Source organism: Choloepus didactylus, chromosome 19, assembly GCF_015220235.1.
Source record: "Choloepus didactylus isolate mChoDid1 chromosome 19, mChoDid1.pri, whole genome shotgun sequence".
NCBI classification, from domain to species: domain Eukaryota; kingdom Metazoa; phylum Chordata; class Mammalia; order Pilosa; family Megalonychidae; genus Choloepus; species Choloepus didactylus.
The window spans coordinates 42,040,561-42,059,618 of NC_051325.1; the positions used below are offsets into that span (position 1 = coordinate 42,040,561).

The 19,058-nt window shown below is 52.4% G+C and overlaps 1 protein-coding gene across 1 annotated transcript in view; it reads right to left on the bottom strand.

The window, feature by feature from the left end:
• Window positions 1-11,488, bottom strand: part of TGM2 (transglutaminase 2) — a 33,081-nt gene extending 21,593 nt beyond the window's left edge. The window contains exons 1-3 of the mRNA XM_037811380.1: window positions 11,333-11,488; window positions 6,950-7,129; window positions 2,348-2,590 (exon numbers count right to left, since the gene is read on the bottom strand). Of these exons, the coding sequence (XP_037667308.1) occupies window positions 2,348-2,590; window positions 6,950-7,129; window positions 11,333-11,342 (433 nt within the window). The 5' untranslated portion in view covers window positions 11,343-11,488. The remainder of the gene's footprint in view (window positions 1-2,347; window positions 2,591-6,949; window positions 7,130-11,332) is intronic.
• Between the last annotated feature and the right edge of the window lie 7,570 nt (window positions 11,489-19,058).

Consider the following 19,058-nt stretch of genomic DNA (forward strand, 5'->3'; position numbering starts at 1 on the left):
AATATTAATATACTAATGTTACATAGTAAAATGTATTCTTGGACTTCAAAGTTAACTTTTTTCTTTTGATTTTAAAAGAAATTAAAACATTTCATGGGCCCCTAAACGTATCGTGGGCCCAAGGCACGGTGCCCACTGTGCCTGATGGAGAAGTCAGCCCTGGGAAAACCCACAGAGTTCCTGGCCGAGCTGGGTGGGCCTGGAATGCAGCTGCTCAGACCCCTCTGGACCCCATGGCTCTGTGGGGCCCCCCAGCAGCGACCAGCACTCCCACTTTTATCAAAGTGAGGAGAGCAAATGTGGAAATGGCCCCGCCTGCTCGGTGTTTTGCAAATATAGCCTTTTGTGTGTCCTACTCTTTGGCCCCTGGGATTGAGCAATAAAAACCAACCTTAAAATAAATGAACTCTATGACTGTAAATCAGCCGGGCAGTGTGGGAGAAAACAAAAAAGAAAGAAAAAGCCTGCGGTGTTTCACCATCCCCATCCCTGGCCCAGGACACCAGGCCGTGGCGTCCCAGCTCACATCTCCTGCTGGCAAAGCCCCACACATAACTGGCCTTGAACATGCAGCTCTGGGAGCTCAGGCACAGCACGGTCCCTTCACAGCTGACCCCTGCCCTCTCCCACCCATCGGAGACATTTCCTCCCCCTGCAACCTCCCACACCCGTGCCCAGCTTCCTGCCTCTGGTTTCATGGGCTCCTCAAGCTCCCACCCTCGGGACGTGGGGCACTCTCAACACTGGGCTGCTTGGCAGACGCCCACCTCAACACTCTGGGTGGGCAGGAGCAGAGCTCCGGGATGCACTACCCATTCCCTGAACCCCCCAAAGCCCCGCAGGGCTGGCAAGGGTGCGGCCTGGCAATTCCCGCTGCCCCACAGTGGCAAAGCTCTGCAGGATTGACCAACATTTCCAACCAGCATCCGGGGATCTGGCAAGGCTGCTCCAGGGCCGAGCAACCATTCCCTGTGGCCACAGGGCACACGAGCAAGGGTGCCGGTGGCCGTGCCCTCGCCCTCTCCGGCAGGGGCCACTGGAATGGCCTCCGGCCCAGCGGTGGGGCCGGGTGAGCGAGTAGTCCACAGAGCAAGGTCGGGCATTGCGGGTTCTTCCAAAGAACAAGGTGGATGACAGATCATAGACATATGGCCAAGGGTCAAAAACAAGCTGCAGGTTGATGTATGCGGTATACCGGATCCCTCTTAGGTTCAAGAGAGAGAATGAGATAGAGAGAGTGTGTGCATCAAATACAGATTTCTCCAGGCTCTCACCCAGGAATCTAAGGCGAGGAGCCCCAACGACAGCTAACAGTGGTGAACTCACTTGCAGTGCTTGAATCTTTTATAAAGGAAGATGTTCTCATGTCTTATTGATATAATTAGAAATAAATGTCAAAATATGTAAAAAAAAAAAAAAAAAGGGCAGGGTGTCTAATGCTGGTGAGGTCAGAATTTCCACCTTGGGCCCAGGTTTTGGGGAGAGGGACCCCATTTCTAGGCTGAGGCTTGCCCATGAGGCCTTTCTATGCCTTGCTCTGTCAGAGGAGGAAGGAAACAGAGGCTATCTGTTTCTAATAACTGCCTTATTAGTCAGATGGGGAAACTGAGGCCAGGGAGGGCATGGCAACCCCTGCCACTTCCTTGCTGCTCATCAGCCTCAGTGCTTCCAAGCTCTCCCCTGTCTCTTTCTCCAGCATTGTCTAATTACTTAATGAAGGTGCTTCCAAAAGCCACTTAACCTCTCCCAGCCTCTATTTCCCACCTGCAAAATGGGGACTCTGACATCTCCCCCTTGGGATTGTTGAGAAAAGTCATTGAGGTAGTGGACAAAGAGGTACTTAGGTAGCCAAACTGCTCCTGCCCCCTTTCCTGGCCACCCTCACCCCTCTGCCTCCCTGGGATCCCCTCCTCCTCCCAAACCAGTCTGGTGAGATTTGAATCAAAGCCCCACGAGACAGAACTGGGCCATGGTGTCACGGCTGTGGGCATCAGTGGGACGCCCCATTCCTGGAGTGGGGTTTCTGAACCCAAGACACCACATGCCTCAGTTCACACTGCTACGGAGACGTATGGGCTTCCAAATCAGAAGGAACTAGGGTGACACCCGTGGTAGCTGTGTGGCTGTGGGCTCATCATGTGGGCCCCTCTTCATATGTCAGTTGGGGATAACAAGACTGTCACACCCATGGTTTCTATGTTGCAGGGGCATGGACCCAGCAGAGTGGGTTTCACTCAATCCACTCTGATGCCTCTTCTGCCCTGTTGGCTCCACCCTTGGTGGCCCCCAGGGATGGGCCTGGCCCTGCCCACCTGCCCATCCCACCTGTGGCTGGTGTGCGGCTCACCTGGACACCAAGTGTTGAAAAGCAGGATGAAGTGGCCCAGCACGAAGCTGGAGCCCTGGTAGCCAGTGGAGGCCTCCAGGCTGAGACGGTACAGGCCGATGGGGGCATGGGCCGGGGCGCTGAACTGCAGCGAGAGGACGTTGTCCTGCTGGCCCGCCACCACGGCTGTCCAGGTGCCCTCCTCCTCGGCTTCGGACAGTGGGAAACGGGCCTTGGTCCCAGCCTCCTCGCTGGGTGCTGGGCCTGCAGATGGAGGAAGCAGTGGTGGTGAGCCCGGGTGGGCAGGGAGGGAGGGAGGCAGGGCTGGTAAGGGCAGGGCACATGCCTGGGGTCCTCCTGTACCGAAATCCTTTCTCTTTCAGAGAAAGAAGCCAAGCCTCTAAGTAGAACGGGACCTGGTCCTCCGATGCCCAGACCAAGGGTCTGTCTGAGAAGTCCCCGCTGTCAGCCAGCAAATGGTGCCGGTCAATACAGCCTTTCAGCGTCTGCCCAGCGCTCCTCCAACTGCTGGCATGTGTATTCCCACAGGCAGCCCCGAGGAGCTGGTCAAAACTACCCCTCACCTCCCTACAGGCTTTTACACTTTATGATGTGCCTTGACACTTCCTGCTCCTCCTGAAACCCCTTGTACAGGTGAGAAAACCAAGCTCCAAAGAGAAGGGGCTCCCAGTGGCTTGCATCTGAACGAAGCATCTGAAGCCAGGTCTTCAGGTTCTAGGCACATCCTCCGCAGCTCTTCTCGTTCCCAAAGTAGATACTCCCCAGAGGGAGGCTCAAAGGTTCAGTGATGTGTAGGGTCCGCCTCAAATGCAGCTGCCTTTGCAGGTGGGGCAGAGGGCCCGGCCCACAGCAGACAGGTCTGAGTCACAGGGAGGGTGAGGAGGGGCTGGTCACCCTTCCTGGACATGGGCGACAGAGAGGAGAAACAGAGAAGCTTCTCTGCCTGGTTGGCCGGTGGCCCAGGAGGTTTTATTTTTATTCCTCCACCTCCCTCCCTGCAGCTCTGTCTGTCCACTGCTGACAACATCAGGGCCTGCTCACCGAGGGGCTCCCTCCCAGAGCTCACCCCCTCCTCCCCACCCACCAGCCTACCCCAGAGCCAGGGCCAAATATAGCCATGAACTAACAGGCACGGCACAAGCCTTCAGGGCACCAGCTGAGTGCCAGGAATTGGCAGGAAGCCTCTAAACACTCTGTGACTTCCAGAGTCCACATCTGGGGGAGAAGCTGGGCAGCCCCGGGGCCGAGAGCCAGCTCAGGTCTGGCCACTGGTCCGCTCCTGAGCACTCTGTGACCTGGGCCACGTCACCAGGCCTCTCTAGTCTGCAATTTTCTCATCAAAGGAGAAAAGGGACGTAGACCACATGCCCAAGAAGGTCTGATTCCAGATCTGAAACTGGCTCTGCACAGAATAGCTGGGTGACCTTGGACACGTTATTTAGTGGCCCCGTGCCTCAGTTTCCTCATCTGTAAAATGGGCCAATCCTCATAAAGTTGCTGTGGGGATTAAAGAAGCTGAGGCCTGTAAAGAGCCTGGAACATAGAAAGTGCTCAGAAATTACTGCTTATCGTTGTCACCGCTGTCCTAGAGCTATTCAGTGGGAGTCCAGAGAAGGCATTTAGAATAGCTCATAGTATTTGTGCAGTAAATGTGAGCTCCCCTCAGTGTCATCAAAAGGGACCATTAAAAATCAGAATTCTCAGGCCAACCACAGGTTGTGAGGAGGGGAGCAGGGTGTAGAGATTGCCTAGTTTGATTGCCTGTCTTTACAGACATGGAACCTGAGGCCAAGAGGGGTAAAGTTGGGGTGACCATATGTCCTGGCTGGCTCAGGACAGTGGGGTCATGCCCATGGCCCTGACACAATCATTCTCAGAAATGTCTTTGTTTGGACAAGCAATTATCTGGTCACCATAGTAACGGGCCCAGGCCAGGTCCATAGCCACTATTGCTGTTGACATACCATCCCTGGGGAACAGGTCAGGAAACATACTTCCTTTTCTCCCTGTCCTGGGGCAGCCATGTGCACACACGCACGTATCCACACCCCTTTCCTTCCAAGAGACCTTGGAGGACAGGCTGTTTGCACGGTCCCACTGCCACTTACGTAAGCAGGCCTTGCAAATTCCTTGGCTGAGCTCGGCACTGTACTCTCTGTGGGTCAGGGGTGCTGCAGGGACCATTCTGAGCTGAAATGAAGCTCATCTGGACCTGGCCACTGTCCCTGACCTTGGCCGTGGGGACTGGGGTGGGGGGTGAGGGAAACCTTCCAGAGTCAAGTCTTCTATTAGTCTTATAAGGGTTCTTTTCACTCCTTCAGGCTGACCTCACTCCCTCCCCACACACCCAATCCTGGTCCTCCCTGGAGGGAAGAAGAGCTTCATTCCGGAACAGGGACAGTATCTGTCTAGTGTGGACTGCACCCTGTAACAGAGCCTATCAGGCCTCGACCATTCAGGGTGAAAACATACAGCAGCTGGATATGTGTGGGGCCAAACCACAAACTCCGTCCACTGAGTGACCTCGGCCAGCTCTCTCCCTCTCTGGGCCTCAGTTTCCCTGAAGACGTAGAATAACCTGGTCACAAGCTAGAAGGTTCCTTCACAGGAGCAGGGCCCCAGGCATGCCCAGATTTGGGGTCAGGCCCAGGTCCCAAGCCAGGCCTTGAGAGCGAGTGCCCAGCTTCTGGGAATTGTCCCTCTGGCTTCCCACTTCCCGGGAGGGTCTTGGTTGCTTAGACAGGAAGCAAACGTGTACCCAGAGATATAGGGGCACCTGTGGCCTCCCACAGAGGGGTCCTGGCAAGTCTCTGGTCTTTCCAGCCTCAGTTTCCCTCTCTGTAATATGGAATATGGATGGTTAAGGGCTGGGGGTGGAGGTTACCAGGGCAAGTTGGCTATGGTTTGAGATAAGTCAGTGGAGACTGGAGAACAGAGATCAGCTGTTGGGGTAAGAAGGTCAGTTGCCCTCCACCCAACCTTAAACTTGGGGACCTAATGGCCTAATGCCAGGCTGCCCAGACAAATGGAAACGGAGGAGAAAGAAGAAAGAGGATGCCTTGAGAGAGAAAGGAGGAAAAAGAAAGGAAATCACAGGCTGCCCAAGGTGGTGGCTCCTCTGCCATCCCATTTCACAGAGCCACCAACTGAGGCCTGGCAGGCACTAGTGATGGATAGGTAAATGTGACTGCTGTGGGGTCAGAGTTTGAATCATACTCTGTCCCTCACTTGCTGTGTGACCTGGGGCAAGTGACTTGGCCTCTCTGAACCTCAGTTTTCCCATCTGCAAAATGGGGCTGCATATGCTTCCAAGCTGGGAGGATTCCAGATGATCGCGCATACAGTAAGTGCTCCATACATGTTGGCTGCCGTGATTTTCACCATCCCAAGCCTGACTCTTCTCAGGGCACCACACCCAGCCCTTACCCATCATGTACTCCAGCTCCCATTTTACAGAGAGGGAAATTGAGGCAAGAAAGACCAGAGACTTGCCAGGGCCCCCCAGTTCTATAAGAAAGGGCCCCAAGGATGCCGGGTTGGGGGTGTCCCTGTCTAGTGGGTGTGTTCCCGCCAGGAGGGGAGGGGCAGGGAGGAAAGGGATGGAGGGGATATCCGTAGTCAGCCTGCAAGCACTGTGATAAGCTTTATCAAACGGCCTCCCAGGTCAATAGAAGCTCAGCCAGAGGGGTGCAGCTCCTGCTGGCTGCTCTCTCTGCCTTGAGAGACCTCAGAAAGAGCCAGCCCTTTCCACCCTTGGGCCCGAGTCCCAGCCAGGTGGCCCCTCACTGACCTCGAGGGAGTGGTTCCCTCCAGATGCCAGATGACCCAATTTGGCATTTGAAGCCACTTTCCTGGAAATGGCCAACAAAGAAGATTAGACACTAGATATTTGGGGACAAGGTGGCTCAGGCCTCAACATCCCTTTGCTCATCCCTGTCACCCCTGAAGTGACACCTGCAGCAGCTGCTAATGCCTATGGGGCCCCACCCTGTATGCCGGGACCTTATCTCTTAACAACCCTCCAGTGTGAGTGCTTGTCAGACGGTGAAGCCCAAGATCAGAGAGACTAAGTGACTTGCCTAAGGTCACACAGCGGGTAGGTAGCCCAGCCTGCACTGGAAACCAGGTCTGACTGTCCAGCCCCTGAGCCCAGATCAGACATGGCAAAGGAACTGCAGAATACAAAGCCACCTACTCTGACAGTGGGAGCCTGGTTGGGTTGTATGGATTGCGGAAAGCCACTGCTGATAAGAGTTCGGAAAGTTGTTTTGATGTGGGGAGGAACAAGCAGGATCTTCATCTGCCTGTACAGCAGGAAGCTGACCCCTACGCCTGGTGATAACAGGTTTTCAGGAACTCAGGCGTCCAGGGGCAGTCCTGTTTACAAGACTGGGCTGTCTGGGGTGACTTCTCTCCTATCTCGGGGCCTCAGTTCCCTCATCTGTAAAAAGGGGCTACAGATACCCTGAGGTCTGCTGGGCAAAGGAGGCAAAAGGGCGTGAAGTCACCTGTCGAGGTAGCTATCAGGAGACATGAAACCACAGACCAGAGAGGGGGCCAGGTCAGGGTGGAGAGGCACGGAGTGGGGCTGGAGGCGCTCACCTGTCGCGATGTTGAAGGTGAGGCTGTCCACGCTGGCCTCGTAGCCGCGGCCCTCAAAATGCAGCGTCAGCTGGAAGGGCTGGCCCCGCCGCACCACCAGCCTCTCCCGGCACAGTTCGGCTGTGTGGTGGTCGCGGCCGTTGGCCTCCAGTTCCAGGTCACACCTCTCCAGCACCAGCTCTAGGGAGGCAGGGGAGGGCGTGAGCCGCGGCATCACTTGCCTGCTGCGAGCCCCCTGGACGCGGGGACCTCGGGGCCCCCCAGCCCTGGTGCTCCACGGACACGGCTCTGGGTGAGGGCAGCCTTCTCCCCACTCCCCACGCAGCACATCCCCACCCCCTCCCGGGGGCGGGCAGGGACCAAGTCTCCCAAACTCCTTATTTTTTAGCTTTTTATTTTGAAATACTTCCAAACTTACAGGACAGTTGCAAAAATAATACAAAGCTCCTACAGAGAACTCCAATGTAACTCCCACCCAGATACCACCAAATTTTAACATTTTGCGACATCTGTCTTTTCATCCTATCTATCCATCTATCGGTCCATCTGTCTGTCCATCCATTTTATTCATTAATTCTATTAATGTATTTTCTAAACATTTGAGCGTAGGTGGTATACATCATGCTCCTTGAACACTTAATAACTTACTACTTCCATGTACTTTGGCAAAGAACAACAATATTCACTGATGTAACCACCTTAAGTGCAGTTGTCAAGTTCAAGAATTTAACACTGAAATAAAGCTTACAGTCTACATTCTAATTTTTTCATATGTACCAATAATGTCCCTTTGGGCACTTTCTCCTCCATTAGTAGATCCAGTCCAGGACCACGACTGCATTTAATTGCCATTATCATTTTAGTCTCTCTCTCTTTTTTTAATTGTGGAAATACATACAATGTGAACTTTCCCACGTCAACCACTCCCAGGCACACCATTCAGTGGGATTAACCGCATTCACAGTGTCATGCTGCCCTCACCACCATCCGATCCCAGAACTTCCCCAACATCCCAAACGGAAACCCTCCACCCACTGTGCATCAGCTCCCCATTTCCCCCACCCCCCACTGCCCCTGGTAATCTGAACTTTACTTTCTGTCTCTATGAATTTGCATATTCTAGCTCTTTCATTGAAACGGAATTACACAATATCTGTCCCTTTGTGTCTGGCTTATTTCACTCAACATTAAGGCTGAGTAATATTCCATTGTGTATGTCTAGACCACGTTTTTCTTTACCCATTCTTCTGCTGGTAGACGTTTGGGTGGCTTCCACCTTTTGCCTATTGTAAATAATGTTGTTATGTACATAGGTGCACAAATATCTGTCTGCGTCCCTGCTTTCCCTTCTTTTGGTGTATACCTAGGAGTGGGATTGCTGGGCCATATGTGTGTAACTTTCTGTGGACTCCCAAACACTCACAACTGCAAGGTTGTGCTCACTGTGGTGTGTTGTGTGACCTCAGGCAACTTGATATTTCTGGGCCTCAGTTGCCTCATCTGTCCCCAGGGGGGAAACAGTGGGATCTACCCCAGGGTTGTTGTCAGCATGACTAAATTAATGATCAGCAGGAGCTTATTGTTATGGGAGGGTTCTCTTGGTTCAAATAGGGGCAGTATGTGGCAAAGGTTCGTTACCCAGGCTTTTCCTCTAGATCTAACTTTCGATTTACAGGAAATACAGAGGACCAAGGAACATAGTCCACACACCACAAGGACACGATCAACAAAATCCATATCCAGGGATGCTATAGGCAAAGGACCTGGTTTCTTCAAGAAATGAATTGCAAGCAAAAAATGAAAAAATGTTGAAGGGAAAACTTAAAGATTACAAGAAACTTGAGAGACATTTCAACCCATTGTGATGCAAGGTCCTTACTTGGATCTTGATTTTTAAAAAAAACTACTTAAAAATATTTATGACATGTATGAGACAATTGGAAATTTGAACACTGAAGGAAAAATGGGGTATTAAATTTTTGCTCATTTGTTTATGTCTGTAAAACAGAGCCTTTATACTTTAGAGACACATACCGAAATAGTTACAACGAAACGATACGATGCCTGGGATTTGCTTCAAAATAATATGGGGGGCCCTGATGGGGTGTGCATGGGGCAGGAGTGGTCCTTGGTTGGTAGTAGTTGGGGCTGGGTGATGAGACTATAGGGATTTAATATATGATTCTCTCTACTTTTATGTATGTTCAATCTTCTCCATGTTAAAAGGTCTACAAAATGACAGGGCAAGTGGACAAGTGTCTCTGCTCTGTGCTTCCTTCTCTGAAGTCTCAAACGGCTGCTGTGAGATCTAGGAGAGGCTGTTCAGGACACCTTCCTCCAGGGTCTGGCCCACAGTGGGGGCTTGATATGTGAAAGCTTGTCTGCTTATAGCTTCAGGGGGAGCTGAGGACCAGAGCAGGGGCAGGGGAGAGTTGGGTGGGAAACTGAGGGCTGCCCAAACCTCTTAACTCTTGGCAAGGTCAGGATTGGGAAGACCTTGGAGTTGGGAGAGTGGGCAAGGCAGATTCTCAGAGTTGTGCGCCTGTAGGAGAGCATCTGGTCCAACTGAGGCCTAATGGAAGGACTTGCCCAATGTTACCCAACAAGTTGGTGCTTCCACTGGGTCTAGGGCCTCCCTCCGCGGAATTACCCCAAAAGCAAGGTGCAAGCAATGTTTCTGGCACACTGCAAATGAGAAGAGCTTTTGCATGGATAATCTCAACTTGAACCTCACAGTAACTCCACTTATATAGGTTTTATCACTATCCCCATTTTAGGGAGGGTAAAACTATGTGGACCCAGGTCCTGGAGCAAGTGGCTGCTTTGGGATTTGAATCCAGGGCTGTGGGATGCTGGAGCCTGTACTGGTAACCATCTCCCTCATAGCACAGGGCTTCCTCTTCATCCCCCCTGCAGGTCCCCCACCTGCCCCTCTTGTTCTGTGCTGTTCTGTAGCCTCCAGCAAGTCCAAAGCATAGGAGAAGCTGAACCCCTGCAATCACAGCAGGAGAGATCTCAGCTGGCCACAAAGAACTTCCTGCTGGCCTGCTGGGGTGAGGAAATGTGTTTGGAAACTTCAACCCCAGAGAACTTAAACAGGAAAGAGATCACTGTTACTGTCCTGGGAAACCTTGGAGAAATGGTCAATCCCTGGGCTGGGGCAGATGAACATTTCCTTAGACTATTGTCTGAGGATTTCCAGAAATAATGCCCACCTCCAAAGGTGCAGAAACACTGGGATATAAAATCATAGCATTTCTGCCCTGAGAAAGGACTTGACGTCTTCTGGGCCAGTGTGACCCCTGACTGGAGTGGCCACTGCAACAGTGGGGTAAGGGGTTTATCATAACCGGATTCTCCAGAGTCCCCCAGTCCCCCTGCGCCCTGCTCTTGGTGATGGGGGTAGGAAACTGCATTGGGGACAAGCGGCCACCTAAGTGACACATCATGGCCATCCCTGAGCTGGGTTTTGACCCCTCCCAACACTCTGGGGAGCCGGTCCCAGAGAGGGTTGGGGGCGGTGGGGAACTGAGTTTACACAGCCGGCCAGGTGGGTCTATAATTCCACCCACCCATCTCTGCGCCCTCCTGCCCTGTGTCCCTCTCCAAATTCCCTCTCCCAACTTTCCTTTCCAAGGAACTGCAGTGGGTGCACAGGCCATCCCCAAGTGGACACTGGGTCCAGCAGTGTTAGTGCAGGGACATCCTCCATTACACAAATCCCTCCCCTGGGGATACAGGACAGCGCCGCCCGTGTGTGTGTGGGTGGGGTGGTGGGGAGAGTCAGGCAGGATTCCTTGGACCCCTTCTCCATTCATCTCACCCCTCACAGACGAACCATGGCTGGAATTATTGTTCCCATTTTACAGGAGGGAAAACAAGCTTAGCAAGTATCCAGGGACTAGGGTTACAGAACTTGAAGGCAGGAAGGGGCATGTCCTTTCTGGCCCCCAGAGCCAAGGTATCCAGCTTGCATACCACCAGGGACAGCATGCTCACCCCCTTCCGGCGGGACCAAAGCCAAGGAGTCTGAGGCCAGGCCAGTGTCCCCTCCACAGCTCCACGCCACCAGGCACCCAGCAGGGACTCAGACCCCACTAACTGACCAAGGGCAGGTGACAGTGGTCCGCCAGGACAGCACGTTACAGGTTACAACACGTGGTCACATTCCATAGCCTCATCTGATTCAGGGAGACAAGGCTTAACCACTAGTCCTGGGGAGGGGAAAACTGAGGTCCCAAGTAGCAGCAGAACTGGGACCCAGGCACCTCCCGCCCAGCCCAGCCTGCCTGCTGCGCTCCAAACGGGGTCGGGATTGACTCCCAGATGGGTCCTGAGACAGGGACCCCATTCCGCCGACGGAACCACTGGTCCTGTACTCACCCTCGGCCATGGTCGGGCAGCGGCGGCGGCTCCTTGGGCTGGCGGCGGGATCCTCCAAGCGCCGACCACCGGCGGCGGGCACTCGCGGACCCCGAGCGCGGCGGGAACTTATAGCCCGCTTTGGGGCGGGGGCGGGACGGCGCGGGTGGGCGGGGGCCGGGCGAGCCACCCATTGCCCCCTCCGCGGCTCACGCTCCCCGCGGGCTGGGCGCACCCAGGGGGCAGGAGCCCGACGGAGGGAGCGGCGGCCGGGCAGGGGCGCCCCCTGGGGGAGGGCATGGAGGCGCGGGCTGGACACACCACTAGACCAGGACACGCAGACACACCTGGACACACAGAGAGACCCGACGCACAGTGAGACGTTGGGTCGTGGAGACGCCTAGACACAAAAAGACACACAACACAGTCAGACAGAAACACAGACACGGAGACACAGATCAACCGGGACATACAGTCATACCTGGACACAAAGATTGGACCCACTGTCAGATCTGGGACCACAAAGACACACACACACACACACACACACACATCCACTGAGATACAGACACACAAGGAGCAGACACAGACAGAATCAAAAACATACAGATGTGGACACACAGGGACACAGATATGCTCCCACAGCAGATAAGCCTGGACACACAGACACACCTGGACACACAGATATAAGGACAAGGACACAAAATCCACTGAGAATCACAAAGACATGTCAGTACATAGACACAGCTAGACATACAGAGGCACATATCCTTGGACACACAAATAAGCGAGTGTCCAGATGCAACTGAGCTCATAGACACACACAAACAGACCTCACAGACACCAACAGACCCTCAGATGTGGACCCCAGATCAGGCTGGGGCACCCACAGACACACAAATATGCAAATACTCAGAGATGGACACACATGCCGACACACCCGTTAAGTCAGATACAGCCATACTCCTTCCCTGTAGCTAAAACCCAGATAATCCACCCATCCCACACACTCACCCATCTGTCCATCCAGCCATCTGTCCACCCACCCATCTGTCCATCCACCCCTCCAGCCATCTACTGACCCTCTTTGAGGATGCACTGCTTGTCCAGAGGAAGTAAAGCCAATTGCCCATGGGTGCAGCCTCTGAGCCCTCAAACCTGCCCCCTTCAAGGGTCCCCATCTCCCATCCAGGTCCCTCTGACCCCCTGATCCCCTACGCTGCCCACACCCACACTGAGAGCCCGAGCAGGGAGGGTGCCTGGAGAGACAGAGGCCTGTGGGCCTCCCCTGGCCCTTTATCTGGAACAAGTTCCCGCATCGATTGATGCATTTGGGCTACAAAACTGCAGTTTCCATGCGTGCGTCACAAATAACAAAGGGAATAAACCATGTTGCTTCAGTGGGTGTTTGTTCCTGGGTCAAGTGGGCCCTGCCTGAGGCCTTAGCGAACAGACTCATGAACACACATCCTGGGCCCCCATTGAATGAGTTAAGCAGTCCCATGGTGTTCTGGTTTGCTAATGCTGCCTTTTTGCAAAACACCAAAAATGGGTCAGCTTTTATAAAGGGGGTTTATTTGGTTACAAAGTTACAGTCTTAAGGCCATAAAGTGTCCAAGGTAATGCATTAACAATTGGGTACCTTCACTGGAGGATGGCCAATGGCATTCGGAAAACCTCTGTCAGCTGGGAAGTCACGTGGTTGGCGTCTGCTCCGGAGTTCTGGTTTCAAAATGGCTTTCTCCCAGGACATTCCTCTCTAGGCTGCAGCTTCTCAGGGCAAACTCTGGGCTAGTACCTCCAAAGCGTCAGCAAAACTCTGCTTTCAATGGCGGTCTTCAAAATGTCTGTAAGTTGCAGCTCCTCTCTCAGCTTCTGTGCATTCTTCAAAGTATCTCTCTTGGCTGTAGCAAGCTCGCTCCTTCTGTCTGAGCTTATATTGTGCTCTAGTAAAATAATCAAGGCCCAAGCTGAATGGGTGGGGCCACACATCCCTGGAAATTATCCAATCAGAGTTATCACCTACAGTTGGGTGGGTCACATCTCTATGGAAACACTCAATCAAAGACCTACAATCTAATGAAAACTAAATACATCTGCCCCCACATCAAAGAACATGGCGTTTGGGGGGACATCATACATCCAAACCAGCACACAGGGGGTGGGCACCACTCTTGCCCCATTTTACAGATGCTGTTGCAGAGCTCAAGGGAAGGAGCAGTGTGAGCGGACATTGGTCAAGAGGTCAGGGTGTGTGTTCTTTCTCTCTGCTCCTGTCCAGCAGGGTGGCCATAGGCAGGTAATTCAGCTTTTTGGGCCTCAGTTTCCCCTTCTGCAAAATGAGAGCAAATCTCTCCCTTGCAGATCCAGAGTAAGACTCAACTGAGGGAGTGAGGTCCAGAACCTGGTACGTGGTGAGTGCTCAGTGGCTGGGGCTCCTGAGCCTGGCAGCAGTAAAAAGCCCACGTATCCCAGAGCCCGGCCCCAGGGACACAGAAGGCATAATGGCAGTCTGGCTTCATGGAAAGGAGGCCACAGGCTGTGAAGTTCTGTCCCAAAGGAAAGGATGGATGTTGCTTTGTCTGTCCTTTTCAGTTTGGAAATGGCATGTCCTTCTCCACCTGGCACTGAATTTCCTTTATGTCCCCCAACCTGGGAGCTCCCTGGAGAACAAGAAGCCACTCGTGTCCTTTTACTCTTTTTCACCATGGTGCCTGGCACAGTGCCTGGCTCACTGCTAGCCCCCAGAATGGTTGATATGAAGGGTCATCAGTAATACTATTAACAGCGTCCCCACTGTTGTTGTCATTCTCTCCTTTCCCTCTCCTGGACTCAAGTCATCTCACATAGTGAGTATGTCAGACAGCCTTGGGTTTACATCCCTGCTTCCTTGCTGTATTGCCTTGGGCAAGTCACTTAACCTCTCTGTGCCTTGGTTTCCTCATTTGTAAATGGGGATGATAACTGTCCCCACTGCACAGGGTGTGGCCAGAACTAAGTGAGATAATGCATGGAGAGGATTTAAAACAGTGGCCAGCATACAGTCAGTGCTCAATGAATGCTGTCTGTGAGAATACCCTTCAGGTTATTCTTGGTACCTGGCATGGGGCTTGGTCTCAGGCTTGGCCCCGACCCAGTCAGCTGCTGCTTCTTTCCTCTCCCTCATTCCACAGAACCACGACCACCTTAGTGATGCAGTGCCTGGAGCAAGCCTAGGATGGGGCCGGCTGGGGTTAAGGCTGGTTTCTGAGGAGGTGACAGGCAGAGGTCAGGGCCTGGGCTGGGCCTGGTCCTGGATTCCAGTCCCTATGACCAAGGGCTCTTGCCTCACTTTGGGCTCCATTTTCTCATTTGTCCAAAGGGTCTGAGAAACCCTGCCTTGTCCCCTCACTGGACAAGTAAGGATTCAAAACCCTGTTTTATGGAGGAGGGGGAGAAACTGAACCCTAGAAAGGGTGATTGGGGAATCAAGGTCCCCAGACAGTGCAGGCAGGGATCCTTTGTCATCCCATGCAAGGGAATTGTTATGCAGTGGTTAGAGCAGGGGCTGTGAGGTCCTTCTTGGCTGTGTGACCCCGGGCAACTTACTTGGCATCTTTGAGCCCCAGCTTCCTCTTCTATAAACTGGGTATAATGATACAATGATATATATCTCTAATTCCTTATGGGGAATTAGAGATACCTGAGCAGTGCCTGATACAAAGTAAGTGCTCATTAAATGTTGCCTAAAACTTCTTGATGTTGTTGATGATGGTGATGATGATGAAGTCATCAAGAGTCAGGACAATCTTCCCCTAAAAAGGGAAGTTCCTATGTGTAGGTGAAGTAGGTGGCAGACAATGTAGAATATTTGTGGGGCTTATCCTTGCCTCCCGGATAAATCTCACATCCAGGGTCACTGATGCCTGGAATTCCATTAGAGGGAGTGAGCCCTTTACTTCCATAGGATTTCTAGACCTTGAGATGGAGACCAAAGTGAATTTTTAGAAATTCCTGAATAATCCAGTACCAGCCAAATGTCCCATTTAAATCTCCCAATATGGCTTTCGTGGTTTGTTAAATGGGGCTCAGAGAGGTGAAGTGACTTGCCCAGGATCACACAGTCAGGAAACAGGGGTGGGGAGGGGCAGAGCCTGGGGCTGACTCAAAAGCCTGTGCTGGCTCTTCTGTGGTTCAGACGTCAGTCCTGCTTCCCCCAGCCCCTGGGCTTCAGGGCTGGGTCACGTCCAGTCTTACCCTCGGGAAGCCAGGCCTCTGAGGGCTGCAGGGCTTGTTTCTGACCCTTGGTGTCTGGTGCACAATTGATGCTCAATAGATGTTTGTGACGTGAGAGTCAAGAAGAGATGAGTTAGAGAGAGTTGAAGGAAGAACAGAAAGAAGGAAAGGAGGGGGAAAGGAAGAAATGGATTAAAGTTCAGAGAAGTTGAGGAAACTGCCTGAGGTCACACAGCACAATCAGACTCCCAGGCACTCGCTCAGCTCAGCCATTCCCCAGAGACAAGGTCCCCCTGGACTGCTGAGTTGGGAGTTGGGGCAGGGGAGTGCAGGGACAGGGATGGGTGGGACTGTTCTGGGATATTTGGAGGCCTCGTTTTTCTACTGACCAACAGGTGACTAATGGAGGATGAGCAGCGTCTGGCAAGCCGAGGGAGGGATGGGGCAAGGTAAGGATGTCAGGACAGAGGACTTAAGGAAAATATCAAGAGGCAGGCATGACCTTTCAGGCCCTTTGAGTGGGAATGTGGTTGGGCGGCCTGCCTGGGGCAGGATCAGGGTGTGTGAGCCTCGGGAGGACAGAGAACAGGTTTGGGGAGGGCCTACCCAAAGTGCCCATTTTGCAGAAGGAGAAACTGATCATCTTGTGCCCATGGGCAGCCACTGCCTCTGGCCCCGGCCCCATGCCCCGTCCTCAGCTCTGCACCCCACAAGGTGTCACCCACCAAATCCATCCATCCTCCCTCCCCACAGTCCCTGCACTGGGCATGGGGGTTGACTGGCTACGTACCAGCCCCAACTGTGCCTTTTAAACTCTGTGAACCATGGACACTTTCATTTACCTCCCCAATGCCTCAGTTTCCATTTCTGTAAAGTGGGGATCATATCCTAGATGTCACACGGCTGGGGTGAAGATGAGAGGAGCTGTGTGGCCAGAAGCAGCCTTCTGAGATGCAGTGTGAGCTCAGCCCTTCCCTGCTGAAGCCCCCTTGGGGGAAAGTTTGAGCTCTTCTACTTGGCATTCAAAGCCCTTCATGTCTGGCCCAACTTACCCTCCAATCACAGCTCCCACAGTCACCCTCCAGCCTCACTAGACCCTCTACTTGCCCCCTGTTGCATCCTGCAATTATCCACCTCCAGGGTTTTGCTCAAGCTGTGCCCTCTACCTGGGATGCTTTCTTCTCTTTACTTGTCAAAGTTTTATCCAGGCTTTAAGCCCCATCCAAAGGCCCCTTCCTCCCAGAGCCCACTCAGAGAAGGACTTCCCTCTTGTCCCCTCCACCCACTAGCCTTGTCCCCAGCACTCATGGGACACAGTCACAGTCTGCTTGTATAAGCACCAGTGTATGTGTGCATCTCTGTTCCCTCATTTATTGAGTGGTTGCTCCATAAATGTTTGTTGAATATGTGATCTACATGTGTATGGGGATGGGGCAGAGGGAAGGAGGAAGAGAGAGAGAGAGAGAGAGAGAGAGAGAGACAGAGAGACAGAGAGACAGAGAGAGAGAGGGACCTCTGGGGGAGTTAGCTAGGAAGCTTTGGTTGGCTGGGTTTGTGGTTTGTGGTGCTGGATGTCCCTGGCAGGATCAGGAGCCAGTGCATGGTGCTGGGGTCTCTTGTTTCCATCAGAGATGTGAAGTCTAGGCCCAGTTTAGCCTCCCAATTTAGTCTACAATCCTAGGATAGCCACTGGGAGATGAAGCAGGATCAGATCTGAGCCTGGGGATGTCTGGGTAGCAGAGTAGAAAGATCCAATATTAAGCACCAGAGAGAGCAAACAACTTTCTCCAGATCATGCAGCAAGACAGGCAGAGTCACAGCAGGGCCTCCAAGCACTGCAGAAAAGTAAGCACTGGCCTTGTGCCATACCCTCCCCTCGTCATCCCCCCGTTCTGGTATTTTTTAAAAGCTGCTTTTAAGTTGCATCTGGGTATTGAAACACGGAGCGGGGTGGAAGGTGAGGCTCAGATGGTGGAACCAGTGGTGAGGTGGTGTGACAGGGGCTAAGATGGGGTCAGATGGCTGTAGTCCCAAATCCGGCCCCCCTTTTACTGGCAGTGTGGCTTCCAGCCTCAGATCCTCTTCTGTAAAATGAGACGCAAACCCCACAGCCCGCTGGGTTCAGAGGAGATCAGAAGAGGAAGTAAAAGCCCCACCCGAGGGGATTAGGTTGATTCAATTGTTGTAGTCACCACTAAGTGGTTCCAGTTCTTAATTCTCCAGATGTCCCAGGGAATGGGGAGTTTTAGGATCTGGGGAGAGCAAAGTTCTCGCCATCTCAGGCATCAAGATTGGCTTTATTCAGAGGAAACCTCCCTCCAGACCCATACTCACTACCGAGTATCACTTACTTGCCATATGATCCTAATAAAGATGGTCACCCGATATAGCAGCCCCCCAAACTAGAGGCGAACACATGGGGGTCAAGGAGGAGAAACACAGGAAGGCAGAGGTGCCAAGAGTGTGTCAAAAAACCGCACAAGCAGGCCCAGGAGCTCTAACATTGGCAAGGTCTGGGGCCGTTTGGGGTCGGGGTAAGTGGTCCCGCTCACTCCCCCAGGCCTCACAGCGTCACGACCGGGACCCAGAGGCGCCCCATTAGTAAAGGGCTTTGTGACCTGCCTGTTGGGCCCGTGAGATGCTTTTTGCTCCCTGTCTGCTGCTCCAGCAGCTGCCAGGATCCATTACGTGGACACAGGCTGGGGTGTTCGTCAGAGCTGGGATTTGAACTGCTCGCTTTCCTGTGGATCTTGGGTGAGTACGAACAATTTTCCAAGTCTCATTTTCCTCATCTATGAACTGAGGACAATAATATCAGTGTCCACCTTTTTTTGAGGATTAATTTGCCTGGTAGAATCAGGCATGTTAAAAGGTCATTGATTATTCATCAGCAAAAAGGAGTGAAGTACTGATTCATGCGACAGCATGACTGAACCTCAAAAACATTATGCTGGGTGACATTATGCTAAGTGGAAGAAGCCAGTCCCAAAGGACCACATACTGCATGAGTCCATTTGTATGAAACGCCCAGATTAGGCAAATCCATAGAGAAAATAGATTTGTGGTTTCCGGGTGTTGAGGGGAGAAGGGGATGAATAGTAACTGTCAATGGGTATGGGATTTCTTTTTGGGGTGAAAAAATGTTCTAAAATTAGATTGTGGTGATGGTTGCACAACTGTGTAAATATACTAAAAACTGTTGAATTGCACACTTTAAATGGATGAATTTCATGGTGTGTGAATTGTATCTCAAAAACATGGTTTAACAAAACAATTGTTGATTTGAAAAAAAAAAAAGCTGGGAGTAAAGCGCAAATGCTTTTCCAAATATTGTTCCATTCTCAAAACAAAAACCCAAGAGAAATGTTTGCACATGAGTCCAAGGAGGTGTGCGCTGTTTGTTGTGGAAAAAACGGGCCACAAACTAAATGCTCAACATAGAGGTATGGAGAAATAAACCAGGCTCTGGGGACTACACAGCAGGTAAAAAGGAAAAAGGAAGTACTCTGTGTATGGACACAGAAAAAATTCC